Source organism: Pipistrellus hanaki (assembly GCF_964339955.1).
Source record: "Pipistrellus hanaki genome assembly, chromosome: 6".
NCBI lineage: Eukaryota > Metazoa > Chordata > Mammalia > Chiroptera > Vespertilionidae > Pipistrellus > Pipistrellus hanaki.
Window position 1 is genome coordinate 23,888,463 of NC_140508.1, and position 24,675 is coordinate 23,913,137.

General features: G+C 40.2%; 1 protein-coding gene across 1 annotated transcript in view; it reads right to left on the reverse strand.

Annotated features, from left to right (window-relative positions):
• Positions 1–24,675, reverse strand: part of SPTLC3 (serine palmitoyltransferase long chain base subunit 3) — a 124,574-nt gene that overhangs the window by 40,703 nt on the left and 59,196 nt on the right. Inside the window, exons 5-7 of the mRNA XM_084889031.1 lie at positions 19,532–19,656; positions 17,041–17,134; positions 7,061–7,166 (exon numbers count right to left, since the gene is read on the reverse strand). Coding sequence (XP_084745157.1) covers positions 7,061–7,166; positions 17,041–17,134; positions 19,532–19,656 — 325 coding nt within the window. The remainder of the gene's footprint in view (positions 1–7,060; positions 7,167–17,040; positions 17,135–19,531; positions 19,657–24,675) is intronic.

The following is a 24,675-nucleotide window of genomic DNA, read 5'->3' on the forward strand; positions in this document are numbered from 1 at the left end:
TGTAATCTTTATAATTGTTTGTAAAATTTATAATTTTTTAATTCTATGTTTCCATTTTTTTGTTGGTATTCTTTTCTATTTGTTTGTAATTTTGTATTTTCCTTTGTGCTTTATATATAAATAAACAAAAAAAATATATATTTCATTTATTTTAATTAAGTATAAATAAAAAATAAAAATATAAAATTACGTCCGCTGGGTGTGACGTACTGACACATCCTAGTGAAAGAGTACGTATGCGCCCGTTGTACGTTGTGTAATTAAAAAGGGAACTCCCCGGTTAACAGGTTAATTTTAACAAAGTTCAGCTTATTTCATTTGTGCTTTGTTCTGAATGGCTATTTTCAGATTTGAATGAAATGAGGACCAAACAGAGCCATCTTCTCTTACATAAGTTTGTAAGTTAATTCCAATATCTTAGATCAATTGCTTGCTAAAGTTGTTTCCATTGAGGAGGGGGAGGTATAGCCATCTGATAACCTAAGTTTAGGTTGTAGCCATATAACTTGTGAATTAAGGATGTGGGCAGACTTATATGATGTTCTGTGCCTCAGTTTTCTCATCCTATCTAATAAAAGAGTAATATGCAAATTGACCATCACTCAACACACAAGATGGCCACCCCCATGTGGTCAAAGATGGCTGACTCCATGTGGTCACAAGATGGCCACCACAAGATGGTCTGCAGGAGAGGGCAGTTGTGGGTGATCAGCCAGCAGAAGAGAGCAGTTAGGGGTGACTGGATCAGCAGAAGAGGGCAGTTGGGGGTGATCAGACCTGCAGGGGAGGACAGTTGGGGGGAAACAGGCCTGCCAGGGAGGACAGTGGGGGGGGGGGGGGGAGTCCCAGCCCTGCAAGGGAGCACAGTTGGGAGGGATCAGGCCCGCAAAATAGGGCAATTGGGGGTGATCAGGCCTGCAGGGTAGGGCAGTTAGAGGTGACCAGGCCTGCAGGATTAGGCAGTTAGGGACAATTGAGCTGACAGGGGAGTAGTTAGGCATTGATCAGGTTGGCAGGGGAATGGTTAGGTGGTGATCAGGCTGGCAGGAAGAAGCGGTTAGGGGCAATCAGGCAGGCAGGTAGGCAAGCGGTTAGGAGCCAGCAGTCCTGGATTGTGAGAGGGATGTCCCAGATTGGAGAGGTACAGACTGGGCTGATAAACATACTTCCTCCCCTGTGCACAGGGCCTCTAGTATGTAAAATAAGCATGACGACAGGACCCTCCTTATACCTTTTTTATAAGAATGATGATAAATAATGCTGGTAATGTGTCTGACATATGAATGCATGCTCACTGGGTTGTTCCTGTTCTTAGGAAGAGCCTAGGAGAACATGGCTTGATGAGGCCTCCCTTGAGAAAGCGGGAGCCCTTGACAATGCTCTGTGTTGCATCTTTAGGAAAAAGGCTTATGGGTGTCATATATAATAAATGGCTCTATGCCTTCAAAATGCTAGAATTTACTTCTCATCTTTAAACTGTTTTAAGTTGGTAACACAAATATACTAAAAAACTTGACATGTCACAAATAACCATTCTTTGTTCTGGAACTGAATTTGGCAGGAGCCAGAGTTAATGTTGAACAGTTTGCAGACACTGGGTGCAGCTAATTAGCCATCCTTCGCTGGGGCTGGTCTAGCTGATGTTAGGAGTCTGCCCACCTGGTTTATATTTCTCCCTGTAAGATTAATGACTCTACGATACCGCTGATTTCTGGAGTTAATGCAGGGCACACTTGAGTCTAAGGAGAACTCAGCCTTTATAAAGAGTTATATTCACTCGCACTAAGTTTTCATTTTCTCATTGTGACCCCATTTGAATTGAACCGTTTCCTATAGAGGGATATTGAGTTTGGTGCATGCATAAAAGGTATCTATGCTATTCCTGTGAATTGCTGTCAAAACGAAGTAGAAAACATGAAGAGTGTTTATTCTTTCTTCCTGAATGGAAAGTTGTGTTTTCTTTTTACTTCAATAGAAGAAAATCAACTAAAATATACTGCAGGTAAGATAATTCCACCAGTTAATTTGAAGCTCTGTGTAGGAATTTGAGTTATTCTTAAACCAGCAAGCCAGTGAATAATTTCTTTATATCTTTTCTATTACATAGTGTATTAGCTAAGTGAGAAGACTCCTTTTGGAAATCTCCCTCTCACCACCTTCTCCTCCCCATATAAACCATATTACCCACTGGCAGGATTGGGAATTAAACTGGTAGTTTGCCAACTTACATGGTGGAAAAATCTCTTTGGTGGGCCCCAAAAATTAACCCAATAGAAGAAAGGAAGGTGGAAAGAGAGAGAAAAAAGAGCTAACAGTAATTGAAAATAGAGTAACTAGTGTTTTTCTCTGTCTTTATTTATTTCAATGATAGAGGCATAGGTTAGAGATTACCACAGTTCTCAATCCTTAAATCTACATTTGAGGAGAAGAATGGCTTATATCTTTAGAGAAAATGGCACTTAAACTTTAACATTTCTTTATATATGCGTTTTTTTTTGAAGGGTTAGATATTATTTCTTGGTTAATTTTATTTTGAAAGTGTGTGTTACAGCTACGCTAGTTTATATCTCAGTTCTTTAAGGACCCCTCTCTCCTTATTTTGTATATTTTTTAGTAATCTTGAGATTTCCAAACCGCAATAATTCAAAAACTAGACTTCTCAAAGGCACAAAATTAGAAGAGTGTGATTTTAAAACAATACTTAAAGGAAAATACAAATCAGGATACTTAAATATCACTATTGTACTTTTAAACCCTAAATTATGGAGTCATGGAACTTTTGACTTGGAGTTTCAATTTTCCTATTTTAGAGATAAAGAACCTAAGTCCTTGATAGGTAAAGGCTGAAAGTCAAATGGATGACCTTGTAGTTTCCATGTTTACTTCATTAGATGTGGACACATTAGCTGACTCTCCTGTTTACATTGGGCCTCTGTCCCAGCAGGGCCACCTGGTTTGAATCCCAGCTCTGTTTCATCTCAGTTATCTGCCCTGGGGCAAGTTGTCCTGGCCTGGGAGCCTCAATGTCTTCATCCTCATAATAACCTCAAGAGACCTGGGGAGGCTTACTCAAGATGGCATATGGGAAATTTTTAGCAAGGAGAAGAAATATGATCAATGTGGGTTCCTTCCTCTGACATCCCTCCTCAAGATGGGTGAAGAGCAAACAACTTCGCTACACAGATGGTTATTTTCCAAGTTGTAACTTCCTCAACTGAAAATAAATTTAATGATGAAAGAAGCTACCCTTGATTGCAGGCTTACTGTGGGCAGGACTTTGGCAAGCTCAAGTTTATAGGACCTCATTTAACACTTAAAAAAGAACACCATGGCCGGGACTGGTTTGGCTCAGTGGATAGAGCATCGGCCTGCGGACTGAAAGGTCCCGGGTTCAATTCCGGACAAGGGCATGTACCTTGGTTGCGGGCACAACCCCAGTAGGGGGTGTGCAAGAGGCAGCTGATCGATGATTCTCTCTCATCGATGTTTCTAACTCTCTATCTCTCTCTTCCTCTCTGTAAAAAAATCAATAAAATATATTAAAAAAAAAAAAAAAGAACACCATGGCCTTGGCTGGTTTTGCTCAGTGGATAGAGCATTGGCCTGTGGACCGAATGGTCCCAGGTTTGATTCCAGTCAATGGCACATGCCTGGATTGTGGGTTTGATCCCCAGTAGGGAGTGTTCATGGGGCAGCCAATCAATGATTCTCTCTCATTATTGATGTTTCTATATATCTCTTTCTCTCCCTTCCTCTCTGAAAGCAATAAAAATATAAAAAAGAAGAAGAAAAAAAGAACCTTATGAAGGGAACTCAGCGGTAGGCAGCAACAAGATTTGAATCCAGGTCCCAGGCCTCTCTGCAAATCCTGACCCTTTTATATTCTATATGTAAAGAATAACGTGTAGATGATTGATGACATGACTATTATTATTGATGTTATTATGATCACAACTGTTTTTGTTGAGTTTACTGACTTCTTGGCCTTGGTATCTAGCTTTTTCTACCTGTTATCTGCCTGAAACTTTCTGAGTTGGTTAACTGCTCTCTTTCAAACTTAAGAAAACACTGATTTTGGTAAGCTCCCTGTGGTGGGAGGACTTTTCCCGTGGTGAGAGGCCACAAGCAAGAGATAAAATCTGGGAGTGAAAGTTCAAAGGAGGCTTCCTATAGATATCAGTAAGGTATGTGTTAATAGTGGCAGTGCATTTTGTAAACTATTGATTGCACATTCATAACCCTAACCTTTTGGAAATATTTCCCTGTGGGAAATAATTTCATTTTTGGTGGCCGCATCAAATGAGAACATTCATATGTTCCAGAACTCTATTCTAGGCAAGTCTTTTCTTTTCTTTTCTTTTTTTTACAATTGAGGAAACTGAGGCCCCAGGAGGCACTAAGGACTGTCTAAGAGGTGCTCTACTTATCTATGAATGAAGCCTTTTAGTTCATAGTCTTATTTAAATACAATATTTCTGGTGAGATTAAAGGAACCTCTCTGTGATGGCAAGTCACATGCCAGGTTCATGGAGTCCTTGGGGTAGATCCCCACCAAAGCTGACTGCTTACACATCTTCCCATCCCTGGACACATAAGCCAGTCCTGTCATCAAGAAGCCGCTCTATTTTCCCTTCCTTTGAATCTGAGCTGGCTTTGCAATATGCTTGAACCAAATGCGTGCGGCAGAAGTGATACCGCGCCAGCTCCAAGTTCTGCCCTCAAAAGACTGGCAGCTTCTGCTTTCCTTCTCCTGGAACTCAGCCGCCATGCTGTGAGGAAGCTCCAGCTGAGTGAGATGAGCCTACATATAGCAAAAGGACCCCAGGGAAGGGCAGAGAACCAGGCACCTCAGTCAACAGCCAATACCAAGAGCCCAAATGTGGGAGTGAGGTTGTTTGGATATCCCAGCCCCAGCTGACCACCCAGCATAACGAATGACTCCTAACCTACACCATGCAGAGCAGAAGGAGAACTGCTCAGCTGGTCCAAACAGTCCACAGGAGCATGGGAAATAACAGCTCACTGTTGCGTAAGCCGTTCCATTTTGGTGTGGTCTGTTATGCAGCAATGGCTCACTTAACGGTAAATCATTACTAGAGAAGCTGAAGTTGCGGTTTAGTGCTGGGTTGGCTGAGAGCCAGAAATCCACACCAGCTCTCCTGTCCTAAGGTCACGGTAGGACGAGACCCAGGGTAGCCATGAACAGGTCCTGCTGTTGGAGTGATTTCTCTTGTTACAGATGGGAATATCTGAGAGTAAAAATGCTGGTGGCCCACTTAATTTCAGCCATGATCAAAGTGCTTCAAATGCAACTTTCCTGTAGTGGAGTCAAGGTCTATTTATTTTCAGTTGGATTCTGTTTGCTCTGGTTGGTGGAGATGCCCAGTCTGCTCTTCCTCAGCTGATAGGTCCTCCCACTATCCCAGGCCCTGTGACAAGTGTTTAGATAAGGGCTCCCCTCCAGGCTGGCAGCTGGCACTAATCTCATAGGAAGAAAGGTCTATGCTTGCGGTTATGATTACCCAAGGCAATGTGAGCATGTTTCCTGAAAGTAGCAAGTTCAGAGCCGGTGAATAGTTCAATTATTCTACAGCAGGGTATCCCCACTTCAGCCCTGTTGACATTGAATCTTCATAACCCTTTGTTGTAGGAGACTGTTCTGCGCATTGTAAGCTGTTCAACAGCATCCCTGGCCTTTTTCCCACTAGATGCCAGTGCAGTCTGCATTTGTGATGGCTGAAAATTGGCAAATGTGCCTGGGATGGGGGAGAGTTGTGGGTAAGAAATCATCCTGGTTGAGAACGCTGGTCTAAGGTGATCCCAGAGATTTCATAAACAGGACACATCTGAAGAGTCCTGGTAGGTGATGCAGAGAGTGGCCTATTAGAAACTTGAAAGGCCAACTTTGTAACCCCACAGCAGCACTGGGGGCCCCCAGAACACCAGCTATTGGGGCAGTAAATACTAGAGGGGAAAACATGATACTAGGACGATGATAATTTTAAATTTTGGAGGAAGCACTTCTTCCCCCCCCCCCCCCCCAAATAGATGTAGACACATTTCGCCTGCTGGTTGTCATTTATTTATATAAGAGGAACAACATGCACTCCGGGACCAATTAGATTAGCTGGATGAAAAAACCTGCTGCTTCTGTTCCCAAGTCTCCTCTGTGGCCACATTCATCCTTGTTGGGAAGTTAAGCTCTCATTCTCTTCCTTTTTATATTTTTCACTTTCCTATAATTATATCATAGGAAACATCTTCCTCCATGCCTCTACAAGATTGTTTGAGGATTGATTTAGGAGTGAGCAACTTTGAGATAATGTTTCCTTGATTCTTGGACAAGGGTATCTAACAGAAGGAGAGCTTGGAGGAAATTTCCATTTCAGTAATGATAACCAATCCAGTCAGGGAATGAGGAAAACTCAACCACATGCTGTAATATAGAAGTGCAACTCTGAAAGGCTTTAATGGGGTGTTTTGTCTGCTTTGCTCAAAAGGGGGCAGAAAACTCAGCTAGAGGCAAGACCATTCTCCCTCTGCATCCCCTGGCTCTCTACGGAGACCTGCAGTTCAGGTTGAGGGAAATGAGCAGGCCCTTTGTATTCCGATACCAACTACTGGCCAAGATCAGCAAACAACTGGAGGTTGACTGCATGTCCAGGTAAGGACACCCATGTGCCCATGGGCAATATCTACTAGAGTTGTAAAGGCAAAGAGCATTCTGCTGTTGAATCACCCAGTCCCCAAAGGCTTTTGAAACTATGGGCAGCTACAGGTAGAAGAAAGAATCAATGCAAATCAGCAATGCCCAGTGAGGATATTTCTGAAGAAGCCTTCACAAGCTTGCCAGCTGACAAGGTGCTCTGCCATATGTATATTCATTAAAGAGACAGGTGACCCAAGGCTTGAGAGCTCACATTCATAGCTTAGTTCAGACCCCTCCATCATATCTAAATCTCACCCATTGTTCCCTCTTGCTGGCGGAGGTCAGCCTTTCCCCATTTGTCAGCTTGCTGTGGGCTTCTTAGTGTTGAGATGTCTCCAGTTATTTACATACCTGTAGACGCCCTCCACCATGATGAGGATCTTTTTCCAAGCTCTGCGGGTTCGAGGCTGGCCATAGATTACAGCATCTCTCAGGAGCTTCTCTAGGCTTTGCATGTCTTTAAATAATACAAAAAAAAACTGAGTCACCAGAGGAATTTTTTTTTCTTCCTCCTCATCATTTTTGGGGAGGTGGCAGATTTTTTAGGCTCAGGCTGAGACCTGAATTTTCAGAAAACAAAGTTGGAATCAGAGAACACCTGGGGAGCAGAGGGTAAGGTAAAGGGGTCCTCTTTTTAATACAATTGGAGTCTGACAGGTGACCAGTTGGATTTTCATAGCAGGCAGAATAAACCTCTACTGGAGGCACATGACTTCAAAAGCTCTTAAGAGATTCTCCTTTCAGAGAAGGAAATTCTACATTAAATGCATCATTTATATGTATGCTTTCTTACTTCCTATGCTCCGGGAGCCTCCAACTTCAGAGTTGTCAACACTTGAAGGCAGTGGGACAACCAGCCTTTCTTTGCAAAATATTTGGAGACTTCTGAACACATTAATAATAGCTGACAATTACTGAGCCTTACCTGCATTCCTCCGAAGCACATTCTTGGTCATAACTCATTTACTCCTCTCAAGGAGACTAAGGAGGAGGTATCTGCATTTTTTTTGTGAAGAAAACTGAGGCATGGAGAGGTCTGCTAAATTGCCTGAGGTCTATGATCATAAAGAGGAGAGCCAGGATTTGAACCCAAGGAAGTCCTGTACCTGACCCACATTTGTAATCACTACCTTTTCTGTCAGAGCCGCTATCCCTCCTTATCACTCTCCACAGTGACATAGAAGGAGGAAGGATGAATGTCTGCTAGATTTTTCTTGTTAATTTTGGATGTCAAATATAATAAGTAGTGGCTTTTCATTTGTCTGCAATCATATGTAGGTGACTGGGCTTTGGTTGACAGACCTTTGGGAAAGATTTGCCTACCAACCCAGCTGTGTGTGTGTGTGTGTGTGTGTGTGTGTGTGTGTGTGTGTGTTTAACCTGCGAATCCTAGAGAGAGAAAAAGGCTAGGTTTATGTGCATGTATTTTTACACTCATTATATTACTAAATATTTCTTTGCCCTCACTAAGCTCTCCCTTTTTGAGGATCTGAGCCGAAAGTACATTAGACCTAGAATCCAAGGTTAATTGGAAAAGATAGGGATGCTATGGAACTGCTGATCTGACTGTCACTAGGCATTAGAGATTCCATTTAAAATGTTCACAAAGAGAAAGCTGGCAAAAATAAATCTAACAGAGCACAGTCAACATTGGTTTTCGCCACTGCACACAAGCTCTCAAGAGGCAGGTATTCACCAGCTTATCACTGGCCCAGGCTCTAGTTAGCTGAGATTTTTTATCTCAATGGAGAACCCTCAACTTTGTCTTTTAGTCCCCAGTCTGTGGTTGGATCTCTGCTTTCAGGTTCCCCCCACAGCTGGGTGAATGCATCAGCTGGTGCACTTACTTTTCCACACAGCAACCGGGCCACCCGCAATGAGGCCACAAGGTATTCCTTTGAGATAAAATTGTGGAGGGGGTCGGGGAACTAGTTATATAAGGTATTTTTTAATTGCTCAAGTACATTTGAGCTAAGCACATTCAGAATGGCATACAACTTAAAACTTATAAATTGTTCATTTTTGGAGTTTTCCATTTAATATTTCAGGTCATGGTAGACTGAGGGTAACTGAAGCTGCGGAAGTGAAACCATGGGTAGAAGTGAAACCATGGGTAGAAGGACTACTGGAGTTACTGAATGCAGCCTCAAAGGCCCTTTCTGACCTTGCCCTTGCCTAGCTCCCTGATATCGTCTCTCAGCATTCCCCAACACCTAGCTTCTAACTCCTCTTTATGCTTTTCCCTCTTGTCTGTCTGAAGAACTCCCACTCATACCACTCAACTTCAACTCATAAAACAGAATTTATGAGTTGGCCCATAATACAGATTTTCTTTCTTTTTGGTGGCCCATTTATTCTTTTTAAAAAGAACTCATCATGCTTCTTATTATTTGGTTTCATGGCTCTCCTCCACAGAAGGCAGGGACATTATTTTATTCATTCTTATAGCCCTTGTCCTGGTGCACAGTATTAGTATTAAATCCATGAATGAACATGGAATCCTTTGCCTCTTCATGGGATAGAATATAGACCAGAAAACAGGAAAGCAAGTGACATTTTAGAAATAACTATGACTTATTCAAAAAGCCTCATGTTTGCAATAATATTTACTTAATTAACTGTGTTTTTGCTTTTGCTTTGAAGAGTCCGTCTTCACAGATGTAATGTTTTATTGGCACTATGTCATTCACCACTAGATGGCAGCCAAAGAAACCAAAAGCAGCTTTCTCATTTTGAGGATTTCAGGGATAATAAACCTTCCCCTGCACTGACATCTTGTTTTCACTTTTGCTTTGCTGTTAGGATGTTGAAGGAATCCAGGTAATTGGGGGAACCAATCCCATTTTCTATAATCTATCACAAGATTGTTAGTCTCTGAAAGGAATGAAGAGATGATGAATATGAGTACTCCTGCTTAGTGTTTTTTCTTCTGGGACTTGAAATTTATAAGTTTTGTACAGAAATAACACGATGAATATGGATCCAATACCAAAGTAATAAAAACATACCCAAGAGAACAAACTTAGCAGTCATTTAAAAGTGAATATTCAGACCACGTGGTGTGGCTCAATGTTTGAAGCAGCAGGTCACGGTTAGATTCCTGAGCAGGGCACATTCCCGAATTGTGGCTTGATCCCCAGTGGGGAGCGTTCAGGAGTCAGACAATCAATGATTCTATCTCATAATTGATGTTTCTCTCTCTCCCTCTCCATTCTTCTCTGAAATCAATAAAAACATATTTAAAAAAATAAAAATGGATAATCTAAGGTTTTCAAAATCTGGACATAAGTAGATTTTTGTATGATTTATGCAATCAAAAAGACATAACTTAGTTCAGGATTAAATTTAAAATGGATTCTGCTAAAGAAAAGAGAACTTTCTCTCCTTTTTTTAAATAACAAGTGGGACCTGAAAACAAGCCTTTTTGTGGCTGGGGTGTGATTTATGTGTTTTGCAGATGGAAGGCAGATGAGTCCCGGCCCTTGGCAGGGGCCTCCTGTGCTCAGTGTGAATGGAGAGTTCCATGGGGAGAGGCTTTTGGTGGAATTTCACAGAACCCCTCGTGTCCACACCCTGGAATCCTTGAGCAGAGGGAAAAGCAATCAGCCATTTTCCCCTGCAGGGGACAAACACACTGACCTCTTTTAATCACAGAAACAAGACAGAGAAAGGGATGACTTCACTTAGCATGGGCTTCTGGACCCAAGTTAGCATCTGGGTGGTTTCTCTAATTCTTAAGGTCTTGCTCTATCATCCTCCAACCTGTGGCTCACAGACTCAGAAAATTCTGGAGGTTGATGCTTATGTTCTGCAGGCCTTATGAGATTCTATTGTTTTAGCAAGCCCCATACTAACATCTGTAAGAGATTTTTAAACACTGATGTTTATTAGAGCACTTATGCTTGCATTATGTTAATCCTCATGGCGGCTCTGAGAAGTAGGGAAGAGTGATTAGGTGTCTGTTTTTCCAGATGAGCAAACTACTGCCAGAAGGTTTATAAAACCAACAACTACAAATCTCCAAAACAAAAACAAATCCCAAATCCAAAGAAACCACCACTTTCTTATCAGGGTATAAAGAAAACTCTGAGATTCGGAAAATATAAGAATAAATTTGATGCCATCAAGGTGCACATACACAGCTCTATTGTGCAACGTGGTTATAAAGTTATAATCACACACTGCGGATTTGTAATCACCACAAACTTGACAATGCCTTAGACATTATTGGTCACTAAGTCTGTCTCACCAAGGCTGTTTCCCTTGGTTTGTGAAGGGCTGAGAGGAGCCAGCTGGCTGGGAGGCTACTAAATGTATAGCTATCAAAAATGAAAGCATGAGACCACATTCTGGTATCCAGTGAATAGCCAGGCATGGGTACTGTACTCCTGAATTACTAAATATTGGAGTACTCCAACTCTGTGCCAATATCTAGAACCAGTCTTGGGTGACAACTAGACTCTGAGACTTTGTTCTTGGATCTGTCCCAAATTCCAAGCCTCTGTGATCTGGGAAAGCTGCAGATAAGATCCTGTGTAAAGAGGGCACAAAGAAACAAAGAAGCTAGCCACAATCTTCTAAGCAGAAAGGTTGGGTGTAGTTTGAAGAGTGTCTTCCAGAAGATAAGAACTGGATATTTGGCTTTGTTCTTTCTTCGCTGTACAGGGAAGGCACTGTTTCTTCTGCCAAGGCTTCCTCCTTCCTCTTCTCTTATGCAATTGAGCTTGTGTTGAAACATAAGCACTTCCTTCACTGCCCATCCCTCAATGCCCTTTTCCTCCCTGAATCCAGGACCCCTGGTCCTAGTTGGCATGAATGTGAGCTTCCACTTTTCATATGCTGCCCCATCTGGTTGGTGGTCCATCCATCGTCATTCAAAGCTACACAAACCCTACCCCTAGCTGCAGTTAGATAAACCCTCTGGTTCTCTATTCCATGGGCTGAACGCCAAAAATACACTCATGTCTGCAAATGATAAGCACTCAGCAGCTATTGCTTCAGTAAAATTATGGTTGGATGATGAAGAAAGGCTACCTGTTATTTTTAAAAATTCCTTGGTCCCCATCTTTTCTCCCATTCCTTTTATTTCTTCAGAGATATCCAGTTTCATCCTTCAATATTGAACCCAAATGTGATATATTAAGAAATAGGTACTTAAATAAGTGAACAATGATAAAGAAATAAATTTTTACTCTTAAGACCGCCCCTTATTTAGCCTTTGATTAAAAACATTATAATAATGGCCAGCTTTGGCAAGCACAGCAAATGTTTTCCTCAAAGTCACATTTATAAAATCTCTTTTTCACAAGATCATCGAGGACTCTAATGCATTGAAAATTTGGTGCTTTAAATTTTGCAAAATTGGGCAAATACTGTGCAGTTCTGGTTTCCCCGATGATGGCTCTATAAATATGTGGGCAGGTGTTGCATGGCCTTTGTTAGGTCAATGAAGCAAATGCTTTTCTTGGAAGAGTGCAAAAGGCAGCTGGGAGCAAGGACCTGGACTGGGTTGGAGAGTAAGACAGGTACTAGGGCAGGGTCTGTGTACCTTGGGGAGGGGGGAGGGTTCATATCTGCAAATCTGACTTGGGGAAATGGGATGAAGAACAAGCAGAGCAGGAAGCATGTGCACAGTGTGCCCCATGCACTAAGGCCCAAGGCAGCATGTAAGGAAGGCTTTGATTCTCAGGAAGGGGCCTGAGAATCAAAGTACTGAGATGGGATCTCTAAGTGAATGGGGTCAATACAGGAAGGTGAGATGTAACTCAGGAAACAACAGGAAAGCTCAGAGGTTAGTTCTGGGATACTGAATCTTGGGTCAAGGTGCCAGCAAGGACAACTGGAATGAATGTTGGCTATATTCTTTGAAACCAACTGCTCTGACTCAAGATAATGGCTTATAAAGTAGTCAAAGTGATTTCTGTAAGTCTGACCTTCAATTTAAATAGCCCTCATGAGCCTTCCTTGAGCAGATGAGGTAGAACTCAGAATATTCTCAGTAACACTGCACTCTTTGTTCTTCCTTCTCTTGGCCATCAAATGCCTCTAGGTAGAGTCTCACTTCTTCTTCTCCACTTTCCCCCTGTAAACATTCCAAATTCTTGGCCTGCTCAGCCCATTGACCTCATGGCAACTCCCCTAGCTGAAAATACTGCTTCTCCTCTCCAAGGCTAGCTAAAAAAGCCCTTTGTGGCTCACTTGAGGACAGAGATGGTCTACAGCCTCTCTGTTTCCTGTGTGGTCCTGCACCAACAGCATTGGCGTCACCTGGAAACTTGTCAGAAATTCAGAAACTCAGGCTCCACCCAAGATCTACAGAGTCTGCATTTTAACAAGACCCCGAGTGACTCCTCTGTACAGGAAAGTCTGAGAAACCTTGCTCTGGAATCCAGATTATATATAATTACCAGTAAAGTGAGCAGATTCAGGGGGAAGGGGGGGGGATCACTCTGTCTTGATATATCCAAATTTCTAACAGAAGATATAACTTTCTAGAGGGTTAAACCTTATACAAGGATTTGAGGTCCTGGCATGCTCAGGGTGTCAGTCCAGGGGATGTGTTTACCAAAGGCAAACAAATGCCCCAATTTTCTCAAATACACTAAAATCCTAGTGGAGGTCAAACTTGCTGCCTGGTTGGAGCTGATGCCTTCGCTTAGGGTGTGCAGTGCTGGAGAGCCTGTTTTGTGCCATCCAATGAGTCACAACAAATGAAAGACCGACTATTTCACTGAAGCTTCCCACAGTAGAAAACCCAAGGAGATATTCTTAGCACTGAGCCAGAGGAATTCAGAAGCCAACGTAAGCAATCTGGGTTGAAATTCAGGCTAATAACAGGATAAACCATAGGCTGATTTTTACACAAAGACTCACAGCCCTCTGGGTCCCACATATGTCCTGGCAGTAGCTAGAGTAGAGCATTTGCATATGCTGTACATACCCTGCCTATATCCCTCAGCCAGCTCCTTATTGCATAGATAGGCCATTCTTGGTCCAAGAATTTTTTTCAGGCTGTGGGAACAAACTCAGGCTGAGTAGGGACAGGTTTCAAGTGTGAATTGGTGAATAAACGCCCCAGCTTCCTTCCCCACTGAGAATGAATAACACTGAAGCAGGTCTACGCAGCCTCTCATAGTTTCCTAGTAGGACTGAGCTCCACTTGTCTATTGGGGTAACTTGCTTGAAAACATGCCAAGGACTGGCTGCCTTTCCTTCTCTGTCACCATTCTCTGCTCACCTGCTGGTGCTTCCTGGGATCACTTCCTGAATAAGTGATTGGCACCCAAACCCTTGTCTCAGGGTCAGCTCCTGGGAGAAATGAACCAACACAAGAGCAATTTCTAAGTAGCTGTAATGAATGGACTCATTTGAGGCTGAACTGCATCATTTTATTTGAATATTTAAAATAAAGTTGTTTCATAGGGCTCTGTCTAAAATTGTTCCCATTATATGGTTTCAGCTAAATCATTTGTATTTCATATTTGTGTTTGAACAAAAATATGGAAAAATCTTCAATGACATGTTCACATTGTTGGCATCCACTCCATATATCCAAGGATAGGAGCAAACTTTTTGATGACTCTTTATGGAACTGGAATGTGGGTGATGATTACCCCATATTTCAGCATTAGCCAATAGGAAAAGAAGCACTTCAAACCAACTTTGCCCCATTCCCCCAAAAAGAGGGTCTATAACATGATAGGCAAAGCCTGACATTCTTTGGCCATGGGAAACTATCTTAAGAAGCAGCAGACAAATCTTATTTTCCTCCTTGACCTATGTGTTGCAGGTTCTTGAGTTTTTTTGTCCTCATGTTGACCAAGAATTGCTTGTCTTCTAACTTTGACTTTTTTTGCCAATGACCATGAGAATAAAGTTGGGTTAAAGAACTCAGGTTCTGCTGAGCCATTCATTTTAGAATGAACTATTCATTCTAGATTCAAAGAAAGAGAAGTAGAAAGTCATGCTTGGGTGTTTAGCTTCTACACCAGCAATATTGGCCAGAGAAGATATATGTTATCTATTGTTATGTAACAAATTATCCCAGAACTTAGAGGCTTAAACCAACAAACATTATCTGGTAGATTTGCAAATTAGGAATTTGCGAATCTTAGCTGGGTATTCTGGCCTATAATATATGTGAGGCTGCAGTAAAGATGTTGGCAGAAAATCAGTCAAGATGTCCTCCTTCCATGGTTCTTGATTGCCTGAATGTCCTCATAAGTGACCTGAGATGCAGAAGCCTACAATATCTTTAGAACATAATCTTAAGAGTGACGTGTCATCTCTTCTACTGTATTCTTTTAAGCATGCAAACCAATCTTGAGACAATGCAGAAGGGGGTTATACAAGATTGTTACATTTAACCATATATATGGATAGAACTACAATCAAATACTTGCCAGCTGTTCTTTATCTTTCCCAAAGTAGAGAAAATCTCTGATCACTAATCACTCGTCATGCCAAAGAATCAAAAGGGTATAATTGTGCTAATACTAAACCACATTTTCTGTTGTCTCTCTCTTTCTCTCTCTTTTGTTAATCCTCATCCGAGGATATTTTTCCATTGATTTTTAGAGAGAGAAGAAGTGAGGGGGAGAGACACAAAGAGGGAGAAACATTGATGTGAAAGACACATCAACTGGTTGCCTCCCACACACCCCTGACAGGGCCAGGAATCGAGTCTGCAACTGAGGAAAGTATTCTTGACCTGCAACCCTTAAATGTTCTATCCACTGAGCCAAATTGGCTAGGACTCTGTGGTCTCTTAATAAATTTATTTCTTGAACTCCTAAAAGTTGTATACTCAAATAATGAATTTTCAAAACTGTCAACATAATTTGAGTCTGGATGTGACAATCAATGGTAAATGAAACAGAACTGGAGGAATGTAACTTGGCTTATCATTGACTAGCCAACATTGACTGTTTGATGCAAAATAAAGAAATGGAGACAAGATTTTTGAATTAACATGGATTTGGCTATCATAATTGGGCTAGGTTGGAGGATCTTCAAGCCTAGTTCTTCCAGAGGATCTGGTTCTGAACTGGACCCCAGAGTACTCATAACACACAACTGCTGAAGGTGGTTCAGGAAAGGCTTAGCCAGACCTCATCCTACTCAGTGAAAGCAGGAGATTTTTCATTAGAAAAACTGCAAGTTATAAAGGAGATTCACTTTAGAACTCTTACATTCTATTGCTTTTCTTCGCATGTGGCAGTTGTTCTTTGGTTTGATATTTCTGTGAGATGAACAAAACAACTGGAACAATTCTCCCTCAGTTCTCTATCACTTTTCTCCTCCTCACTTTAGTCTTTGTTATTTCCTTGGAGCATGGAGGGTAGTGTCAAGGAGGAGGAAAAGGAAACAGTAGAGAGGAGGGGGAAGCAGGAGAGAAAGGTGGGGAAAAGGAAGAGAGAGGAAACAAGAGTGCGTGTGGGTGTATGTGTGTGTTTGTGTGTGTGTGTGTGTATGTGTATGCACATGTGCACACAATGAAAGAAAGGAAAATTCTGATCATAATAATGAAATAGAATCAGAAACTGAACCAGGGGGATCCTTGTACACTAGATAGTTCAACACCCTTATTTTCCAGCTGAGAAAACTGAGTACATGAATGATTAAAGGACTTAATAAGGTGATATAACAAGTCGGGGACACAGCTGGACAATAGAACACAGGTGTCCCTCCTTTTAGATATTTCCTAGGCTGCCCCATCGGTTTGTAAGAATAAATAGTCTCTGCCTCTCCCTCCTCATCCAACCACACAACTCAGAGCCTGAAAGAGCATTTCAATCAAGTTGAATAAACTGTGTGCATGTGTGTGTGTGCATGTGTGCATGTGTGTGTGCACGTGTATGTGTGTGTGTGTGTGTGTGGTGGGGAGAGGTTGTCTGAGTCTGTAGTGAATGAGGATGGTGAAAAGAAGCATTTTGCTAAGGAAGATGACTTTTTACCTGATTATAACATACAACTTAAACAGTCTTCAAATTTCCCAAGGCAGAGTAATAGAAAAGGAAGAGTTGTAATACTCCTGATAATTAAATGGTAGTTCTAAGAGATCAGTCATGTCTTCAGAGGCCATATTGCAAGGCCACTAATAACAGTGACACTAATGTGTTTGGGTTGCACTTAACAATCCGAGTATTTAGTGCACTACAACCATTTGTTCTGGGTCAGCAGAGGTTAACAAGCCAGTAGTGAATATAAACACAATTGTGTTTCGTTAGGCTAAGCTCCAGGTTTGAAGAGCAAGGACAAAGCCCCATCAATCATTTTTACGTCCTTCTAGAAACAAGTGGTACATGCTGGATAAATATATTGATACTCACTGTTGTGTTTGAAGATCCTTATGGTTGCACCTGAGAGTCGGGCCCCAAGCACAAGAGATGCGTGGTTTAACTCATCACTTAAAATGAGGCATCCCTGTTTACAAAAAACACACATATGACACAGGTCAATAAATAAAGTTAAGGAGAAACAACATGTGGGAACAGTAAGGTATTTTGAGACTTGAAATATAGACTCGTGCACCCACTTCAGTTTTAAATCTAGTGTCTTTATGAATAAATACTATTCAGAATTGGCTGATGGAGTTGGGGGTTGTTTTAAGGTAGGGGTGTCGAACTCAATCAGAGAAGGGGCCAAAATCTAAAATCCAGCCTAAATCGCGGGCCGAATGGTTTACTGAACAGTCATAAACTGACAATGTCATAAACTGACAGCGGAGTGCAGTGATGACAGCGCGGTGCGGGCCACATTGCAAGGCCTGGCGGGCTGGATTTGGCCCGCGGGCCTTGTGTTTGACACATGTGTTTTAAGGGATTACATCCTTGAGTCACTTACACTTAATTTTCAGCAGAAAAGGTCATTTAAGATCTTGGTTCAGCAACAGCTGTTGTATAAAGAATTGATGTTTGACAGGAAAACTGATACACTTTTGGGTGGGTTGGGGACTTGCTGGAGCCCTTCAATTCCATGCTAGATTAATTGGGACAGTTTTGGTGTTTCCTTTGGAAAGGCAGGATCTTTTCTTTCTCATTCTTCACTGTACTGACATTCATGCAATAAGAGCATCACTGCTTGACAGTTAAAAACATTGCATTTGGCCAAAGCCGGTTTGGCTCAGTGGTAGAGCATCGGTCTGCAGACTGAAAGGTCCCAGGTTCGATTCCGGTCAAGGGCATGTACATTAGTTGCGGGAACATCCCCAATAGGGGGTGTGCAAGAGGCAGCTGGTTGATGTTTCTCTCTCATCGACATTTCTAGCTCTCTAGCTCTCTCCCTTCCTCTCTGTAAAAAAAAAACAAAAATCAATAAAATATATTTTAAAAAATAAAAATAAAAATAAAAACATTGCATTTGGAAAAGTATGAATGGCAATTCAGTCTGAGGCCTGTGGAAAAGCCCAATCTAACTTACTACTTATAAATTACAATTTATAAATTTAGGTTTCCTTTTAAAAGAAAATATTATAAATTTTGAAATTGTGCAACCATACCCAAAATGTAGAGACAAACTATGGTGGCCATTTGTCTTCCATAGCCAATCAGAATCTGGGGGTTCTTCCTTATATTTTGGAAACCTCATACGTAACATATTTTGAGTTTTTGAGGCAAGTGTCATCACATTCCTATACTCTATACTCCAGACATGTGTGTGCATTTATTATTTCTTAGGTGAACAATTTAGTTACTTGTAAACCTCATGATACCTCTCCCTGAAGTTCTTTAGCATGTTTTTATTAAGAATAAGAGCATTCTCCTGCAAAATCACAATGTAATCATCACACCCAAGAAATTAAACTTTTATATATTATGAAATATATAGCTCAAAATGATGTTTCCCCAACTGTCCTAACATTGTATTATGTCTTTTACAGATATCTTTTCTTCTATTTTTTTTAAATACATAATCCAATCAAAGGCTATACATTAATTTAGTTGTCATGAGTCAGATTTCTTAAAAAACGTACATTTGGTTATGGCACTTGATTTTACTTAAAATGAACCAACCTACTCCCCATTTTTTCTCAGGAAGAATTTCAAAACTTGCACATGATTTACACTGCAAGACTTGCAATTTGGCATCTGCCATCATCTATGGTCCCTTCTCCATCCACTACCCTATACTCTAGTTCTTCCCAATCTAAGCCTTTACCCATGTTGTTTCCTCTTCCTAATCTTAAGGAAATAACTTATCTTAACAGATAAGTAAAATATTCTCATTTCACCCACTTTGAGCTTTTTCAAGAAGAGTTTGAAGCAACTTTTTGTCCTTCCCCATGTATATACATGCATTCTCTGTGTTAAGTCATCCTACTTTATTTGGTGTGTTTTTTCTCCATTAGAATGTAAATCACATAAATTTACAAGGCACAAGTCTTGTTCATCTTTGTATGTCTTGTATCTTGCCTCACAACAGGACATAGAAGATTCTCAATCAGGTATTTATTGAGAGAATGAATAAATGAATGAATGGTACAAGCAAAACGTTTTGTTCAAGTAAATACTTAACAAGTATTGTCTACATTATAGATGATGAGTTGGGAGCCTACAAATTTAATTGATTTTGCTAAGAAATAAACTCATTTTGCATGAAAGATGAAATTTGACTCACACCTGGGGCTGCCATTCTATAACCAGACTATAACAATGAAGAGATTTGCTGGACTAAGCTAGTACATTTATTTTAAAAGTTGGACAGCCATTAGGCTTTTCATCAGAAAAGGAACTTCTGAGCTACATCTCTAACAAAGGGCCTTCTCAGTTTTAATTTTTAGGAAAAATACAGCAGGAGACAATTATGTTAACAAATTCTCACCTTTCCAACTAATGCAGGAATATTCATTGAGTTAGTTGCAAATCCCATCCCAAATACCATGGCTGCTTCTACCTTCAGGAACTGAGCCACAAGGTCCTCCAACTCTTTATGCTTATCCAAGGTTCCTGCACACAAAATAGTAGGATGAGTGAGTCTTCTCTTTCACAAAAAGTCTAATAATTAAAACTCAAATTCCAGTATATACCCATCAACAACATTTATCTATATATTTTGGTGATGCATAGCAGGTTTATTTACTATGTAGACCCCATACAGAATGAATAGATGCATCATGGGAGTATCTATATAATCAGATTCAACACTGCAATGAGAAAGAACAAATTACTGTACAACACAACTTAAAAAAATCTCACAAATTAGTGATTGAGTGAAATAAGTCAGATACTTATATACTCAAAGATTGTATTAGCCCATTTATATAAAATTTACAAACAGATAAAACCAACCTATTATGTTGGAAGTCAGGGTGGTGGTTTCTTTTACTGGGAGCATGAGAAGCAAGTTTTTATTTCTAGATCTGGGTGCTAGTTACATGTATGCTTGCTTTGTGAAAATCCATTGAGCTAAATCCTTGTGATTGGTATACTTTCTATATAAATACCTTATGATGCAATAAAAACTACAAAAAATTTATTCCACAATTTCTTTCTCTCCATACCCTACATCTCACAAATAACTGATTAAATGTTAACCCCTCAGAGGTTCCCCATACTCACATGTAAACAGATTCCATAAATAATTTTTAAAAATATATATTTTATTGATTTTTTACAGAGAGGAAGAAAGAGGGATAGAGAGTTAGAATCATCGGTGAGAGAGAATCATCAATCAGCTGCCTCTTGCACACTTCCTACGGGGGATGTGCCCACAACCAAGGTACATGCCCTTGACCGGAATCGAACCCGGGTCCCTTGAGTCCAAAGGCTGACGCTCTATCCACTGAGCCAAACCAGTTTTGGCAGATTCCATAAATACTAATAAATCTAGTTATAATTTATTGAACCTCTGGAATGTGCTAGATTTCAAAGCTTGCTATTTAGGTTATCTCATTTAATCTTAATAGCCCAGGAATCCAGGTATTATTACTTTACAGATAAGAAAGCTAAAGTGTAAAAAAGAGGTCATAGAAAAAAAGCAACAGAGGTAATCTAGTCAAACTCCAAAGTTCACATTTTTACCACTTTGGTATCTTTTATATGCTTACTTTCTGACCCCTTTCTCTACATAATCCCCTTCATGTCTTACTGAGAGCAAACCCATTGCTCCCATGTTTTTCTTTTTGTCACCACTTGAACTTCTAGATCTGCACGGTCCCATATGGTAGCCTCTGGCTACAAGTAGTTAGTGCAATAGAGAAATTGAATTTTAAATTTCATTTAACTTAATTTAAATTTTTAAACTGAAGCAATATAAAATATTTACTACTCAACACAACTTCATATTTTGATAGGGTTACATTCTACTTATTTCACTTTACTCGATGAAAATGTAATGTCTGAATTGAGATGTGCTATAAGGGTAAAATTTACATAATTTTTAGGGCTTAGCTCAACAATAAAAGTAATGTAAAATGGCTTATTAATATTTTTATATTGATTACATATTTAAGTCATATGTTGGATATATTGGGTGAAAAAATATAAAGTTGAGTTTACCTGGTTGTTTTTTTTTTTAAAAAAACACCTTTTTAATGTTTTAAAATGTTTACTATAAAATTTAAATTATAGGTGTCTTGCATTATATTTTTATTAGGCAGTACTGCACTAGATGATACACTTTACAGAACAGAAAAAAATGGACAAGTGGAGAGATTCTGCAATTTGCATCCTTGAGATGTAGAAGCCAGATTTAACTTAAATTTAAGTTAGAGCTATATTGTGAGGATATTCAGAATTATTATAAACATACTTCTTTTAACCTAATGATTAACATATTTTAGGAAACATAATGTGATATTAGACTTTTATTTAAATTGGTAAATTATCTTGCTTATTGTGCTAAAATGGGGAAGCATTTAACTTTAGAAAGCACTGAATGGTTCAAAGTTTTACTTTGCATTTAATATGGAAGCTGACGTTAGATGTCCAATCTTTATCTTTTATGAGAAGTCACACTATCATCTAACAGATAACTGGTGGTCTTTCTTTTCAAAGCAGAATTCATCTGTTTTTCAATTGTCAGAAACCATAATAAAACACGTATTTCAGCAGTCAATTTTGCTCAAGATTTGAGGGAAAACATTAAAACTTTAAATTGTAATTTAAAACCTTTTCATCATCAAAGATATATTAAGTAAAACGAGAAACAAAAATTTAAAGAAAAAAATGCAGTCACATAATCATTTGTCAGATTTATTTTTACCTAACAGAGACTGCATCCCAAAAACAATGGCCCCAGGAATAAGTAGTGAAGAGACCACAGGAAGACTTGAGTTCTGGTTCCAGTTTTCTCACAAAACAGCTGAATGGACTTGCAGTTTCCAGAGAGGCTGGGATAGGCACTGTTGTAGGTTTTCCTCTCATGGGGAGTGCTCTTTCCTCCACATCTATTTTCTTCCAGCTCCCACTCACTCTTTGAGATCCACCCAACATGACCTCTTTTCTGGGATTCCATTCTCAGCTTCCCCAGGTAAACTTGGTCATTTTCTCTTCAAAGATTGCATAAGCTTCCGAATATGCTTATAGCCTTTCAATTGAACTGAGGATGTCCACAGGGCCATCTTCTTTGTTACAGTAAGAGCCCTCCAGATACAGATACTGTGTTTGAAATGTTCCTCTTGGCAGCCACGGTGCCTAGTGAAGCACTGACACATAGTACTGGAAGAATTGCAAGCTGTCTTGATGGAGAATGAAGATAGAACTGAACCTAGAGGAGGTGATGGTGCAGGGAAGGTCAAGAACCATGTAATCTAGGGCAACAAGATGGCTGGGCAGTGAGCACCAGCTTGAAAATACTGTTTCTCTTTTTATTTAATACCAATAGCCCATATCTGAAAAGGCCTCCAGCATTGAGGTGGTTAACAAAACCTTGCTAACTTCAGAACTTTCCCCAAGACATTTTCCTGCCTAGAGGGTGAGGGGACAGCCATGACCTGGTCCAGTCACCCAGAACTGGATGAGTAGGAGTTCATAGCGAATCTTTGTGAACTCCACCTTTATCTTTCCCAAATCTGACATTTCAGGGGTTTATGTATTATAGTTGCCTCACTAAAACTTTTTAGAATAATGTAGGATGTGTTTTAAGCAACCAAACAACCAACTAATGAGAAATGAGTGTATCTAAAGACATCCTGAGAAATTGCCAACATGGAGATGAGAGGAAATGCAGTGTCTTTATGTGGCCTCCAGAAGCAAGCCAGTGGTGACATGGTTAATCAAGTAATGTTTAAATATACAAATTTCTATAACCAGATGCCTCACACCTAAGTTATGAGTGGTTGTGAATCTACAGGCTTACCTTCATGTGTTGAAACAACAATTCCCAATTACCATAGAATTTCTTTGTTTAGTGTTCATAGCTCAAATTTCATAAACAGATTTGAAAGATTCCCAGAATGGTTGGCCATTTTCTTATTCAAGAAGTCATGCCTTTCAAAGTTAGCCTGGGTTGGTCTGAGGTGGGGTAGAGTTTGTTAAGAAATAATAAAAAGTGTGGCTTATTTGCATTGATTGACTGCTAATTTCCTCTTCCTGTTCTTCATATTCAATAAATAAAAGTGTAGGAATACCTTGGGAAAACAAAAGAGTAACTAGCCAAAACCGGTTTGGCTCAGTGGTAGAGCTTCAGTCTGCGGACTGAAAGGTCCCAGGTTCGATTCCGGTCAGGGGCATGTACATTGGTTGCGGGCACATCCTCGGTAGGGGGTGTGCAAGAGGCAGCTGGTCGATGTTTCTCTCTCATCGACGTTTCTAGCTCTCTATCTCTCTCCCTTCCTCTCTGTAAAAAAATCAATAAAATATATTTTTTTTAAAAAAAGGAGTAACTAGAAACTTAACTAGTTTGCTTTCCACAAATATTCAGTCCATGCACTTTTATTGAATTGAGGAGTCTGAGCCATGCCAAATTATAGTAGGTAGTTGAGTACCTGAGTACTTCTAGAAATTATATTCAATTATTTTTTGTCTGTATATTAATATGAGAATTTTCAATCCCAAGAAAACACAGCTGATAGCATTATAATTAGCTAGGAAAAGAGCTAATTAGGAAAGAAGCAAAGGGGAAAGCCAGACATTATAAGCATAGCCATTTGGGTATTCTCTCTGCAGGTAATCACCTGCCCCTTCCCTGCAGATCACTGGGAGAAGGGGTCCAACCAAGGGGAGATGGGAACATGCACAGTAAAGTTGGGGTGACACAGGGAAGGTGCCTGTCAGTCAAACCTTGGAGCAGAAACTATTGGCCAGAATGGATAGGACCACTGAAAATGTGGGAATACATAATCTCCTAAACAAAGGAGTTTGCTCTCTTGCTCTTGCTCTCTGGCTCCTTTGGCTTTGCTCCTGTCCAGGTTCTCTCCATAGCCACGTAGCCATGTGGCACGTGGATCCCACAGCAATGAATGGATGAACTGCAACTGGGAACACAAACTAAGCTAGCCTGATGCTGGACTGAACACTGCTCTAATGTGGAACAAAATTTCTGGACACCGGCTTTGATTCTAGCTCCATTGAAGCTATAGCTACACTTCTACAGTGGGACAAAGGAAAATGGGACCAGGGATTTCAGGAGTTTAATTTCACAGAAATAAAGCTTTCTGCAAGATTTCATCCTTTCATGAGAGTTTCTGAAAATTCGTTTTCTCTGGATATTGCAAAAATCCCACTCCCACTAGTAACAGGTGAGGATGAGGACCGCTCCCCACTGATAACACATCTATTGTCCTAAATGAAGGTAAAGATAAATTCACAATAATTTTTACTTCCTTTTCTCTCTCAAACTTTAGCTTTAGTCCCTGGAGATCAATAACAGTTATAAATTGGTAGTGGCAATTGCTTTGTTTTGCATATATGGACACTTATTCTCATCCTGAACATTCAATTATCCAATTGGATACTGAATAAAAGAATAAATACAAGCTGTATTTATTATGTATGTGTATCCTCTTGCCAGCTCTCTTAGCATTA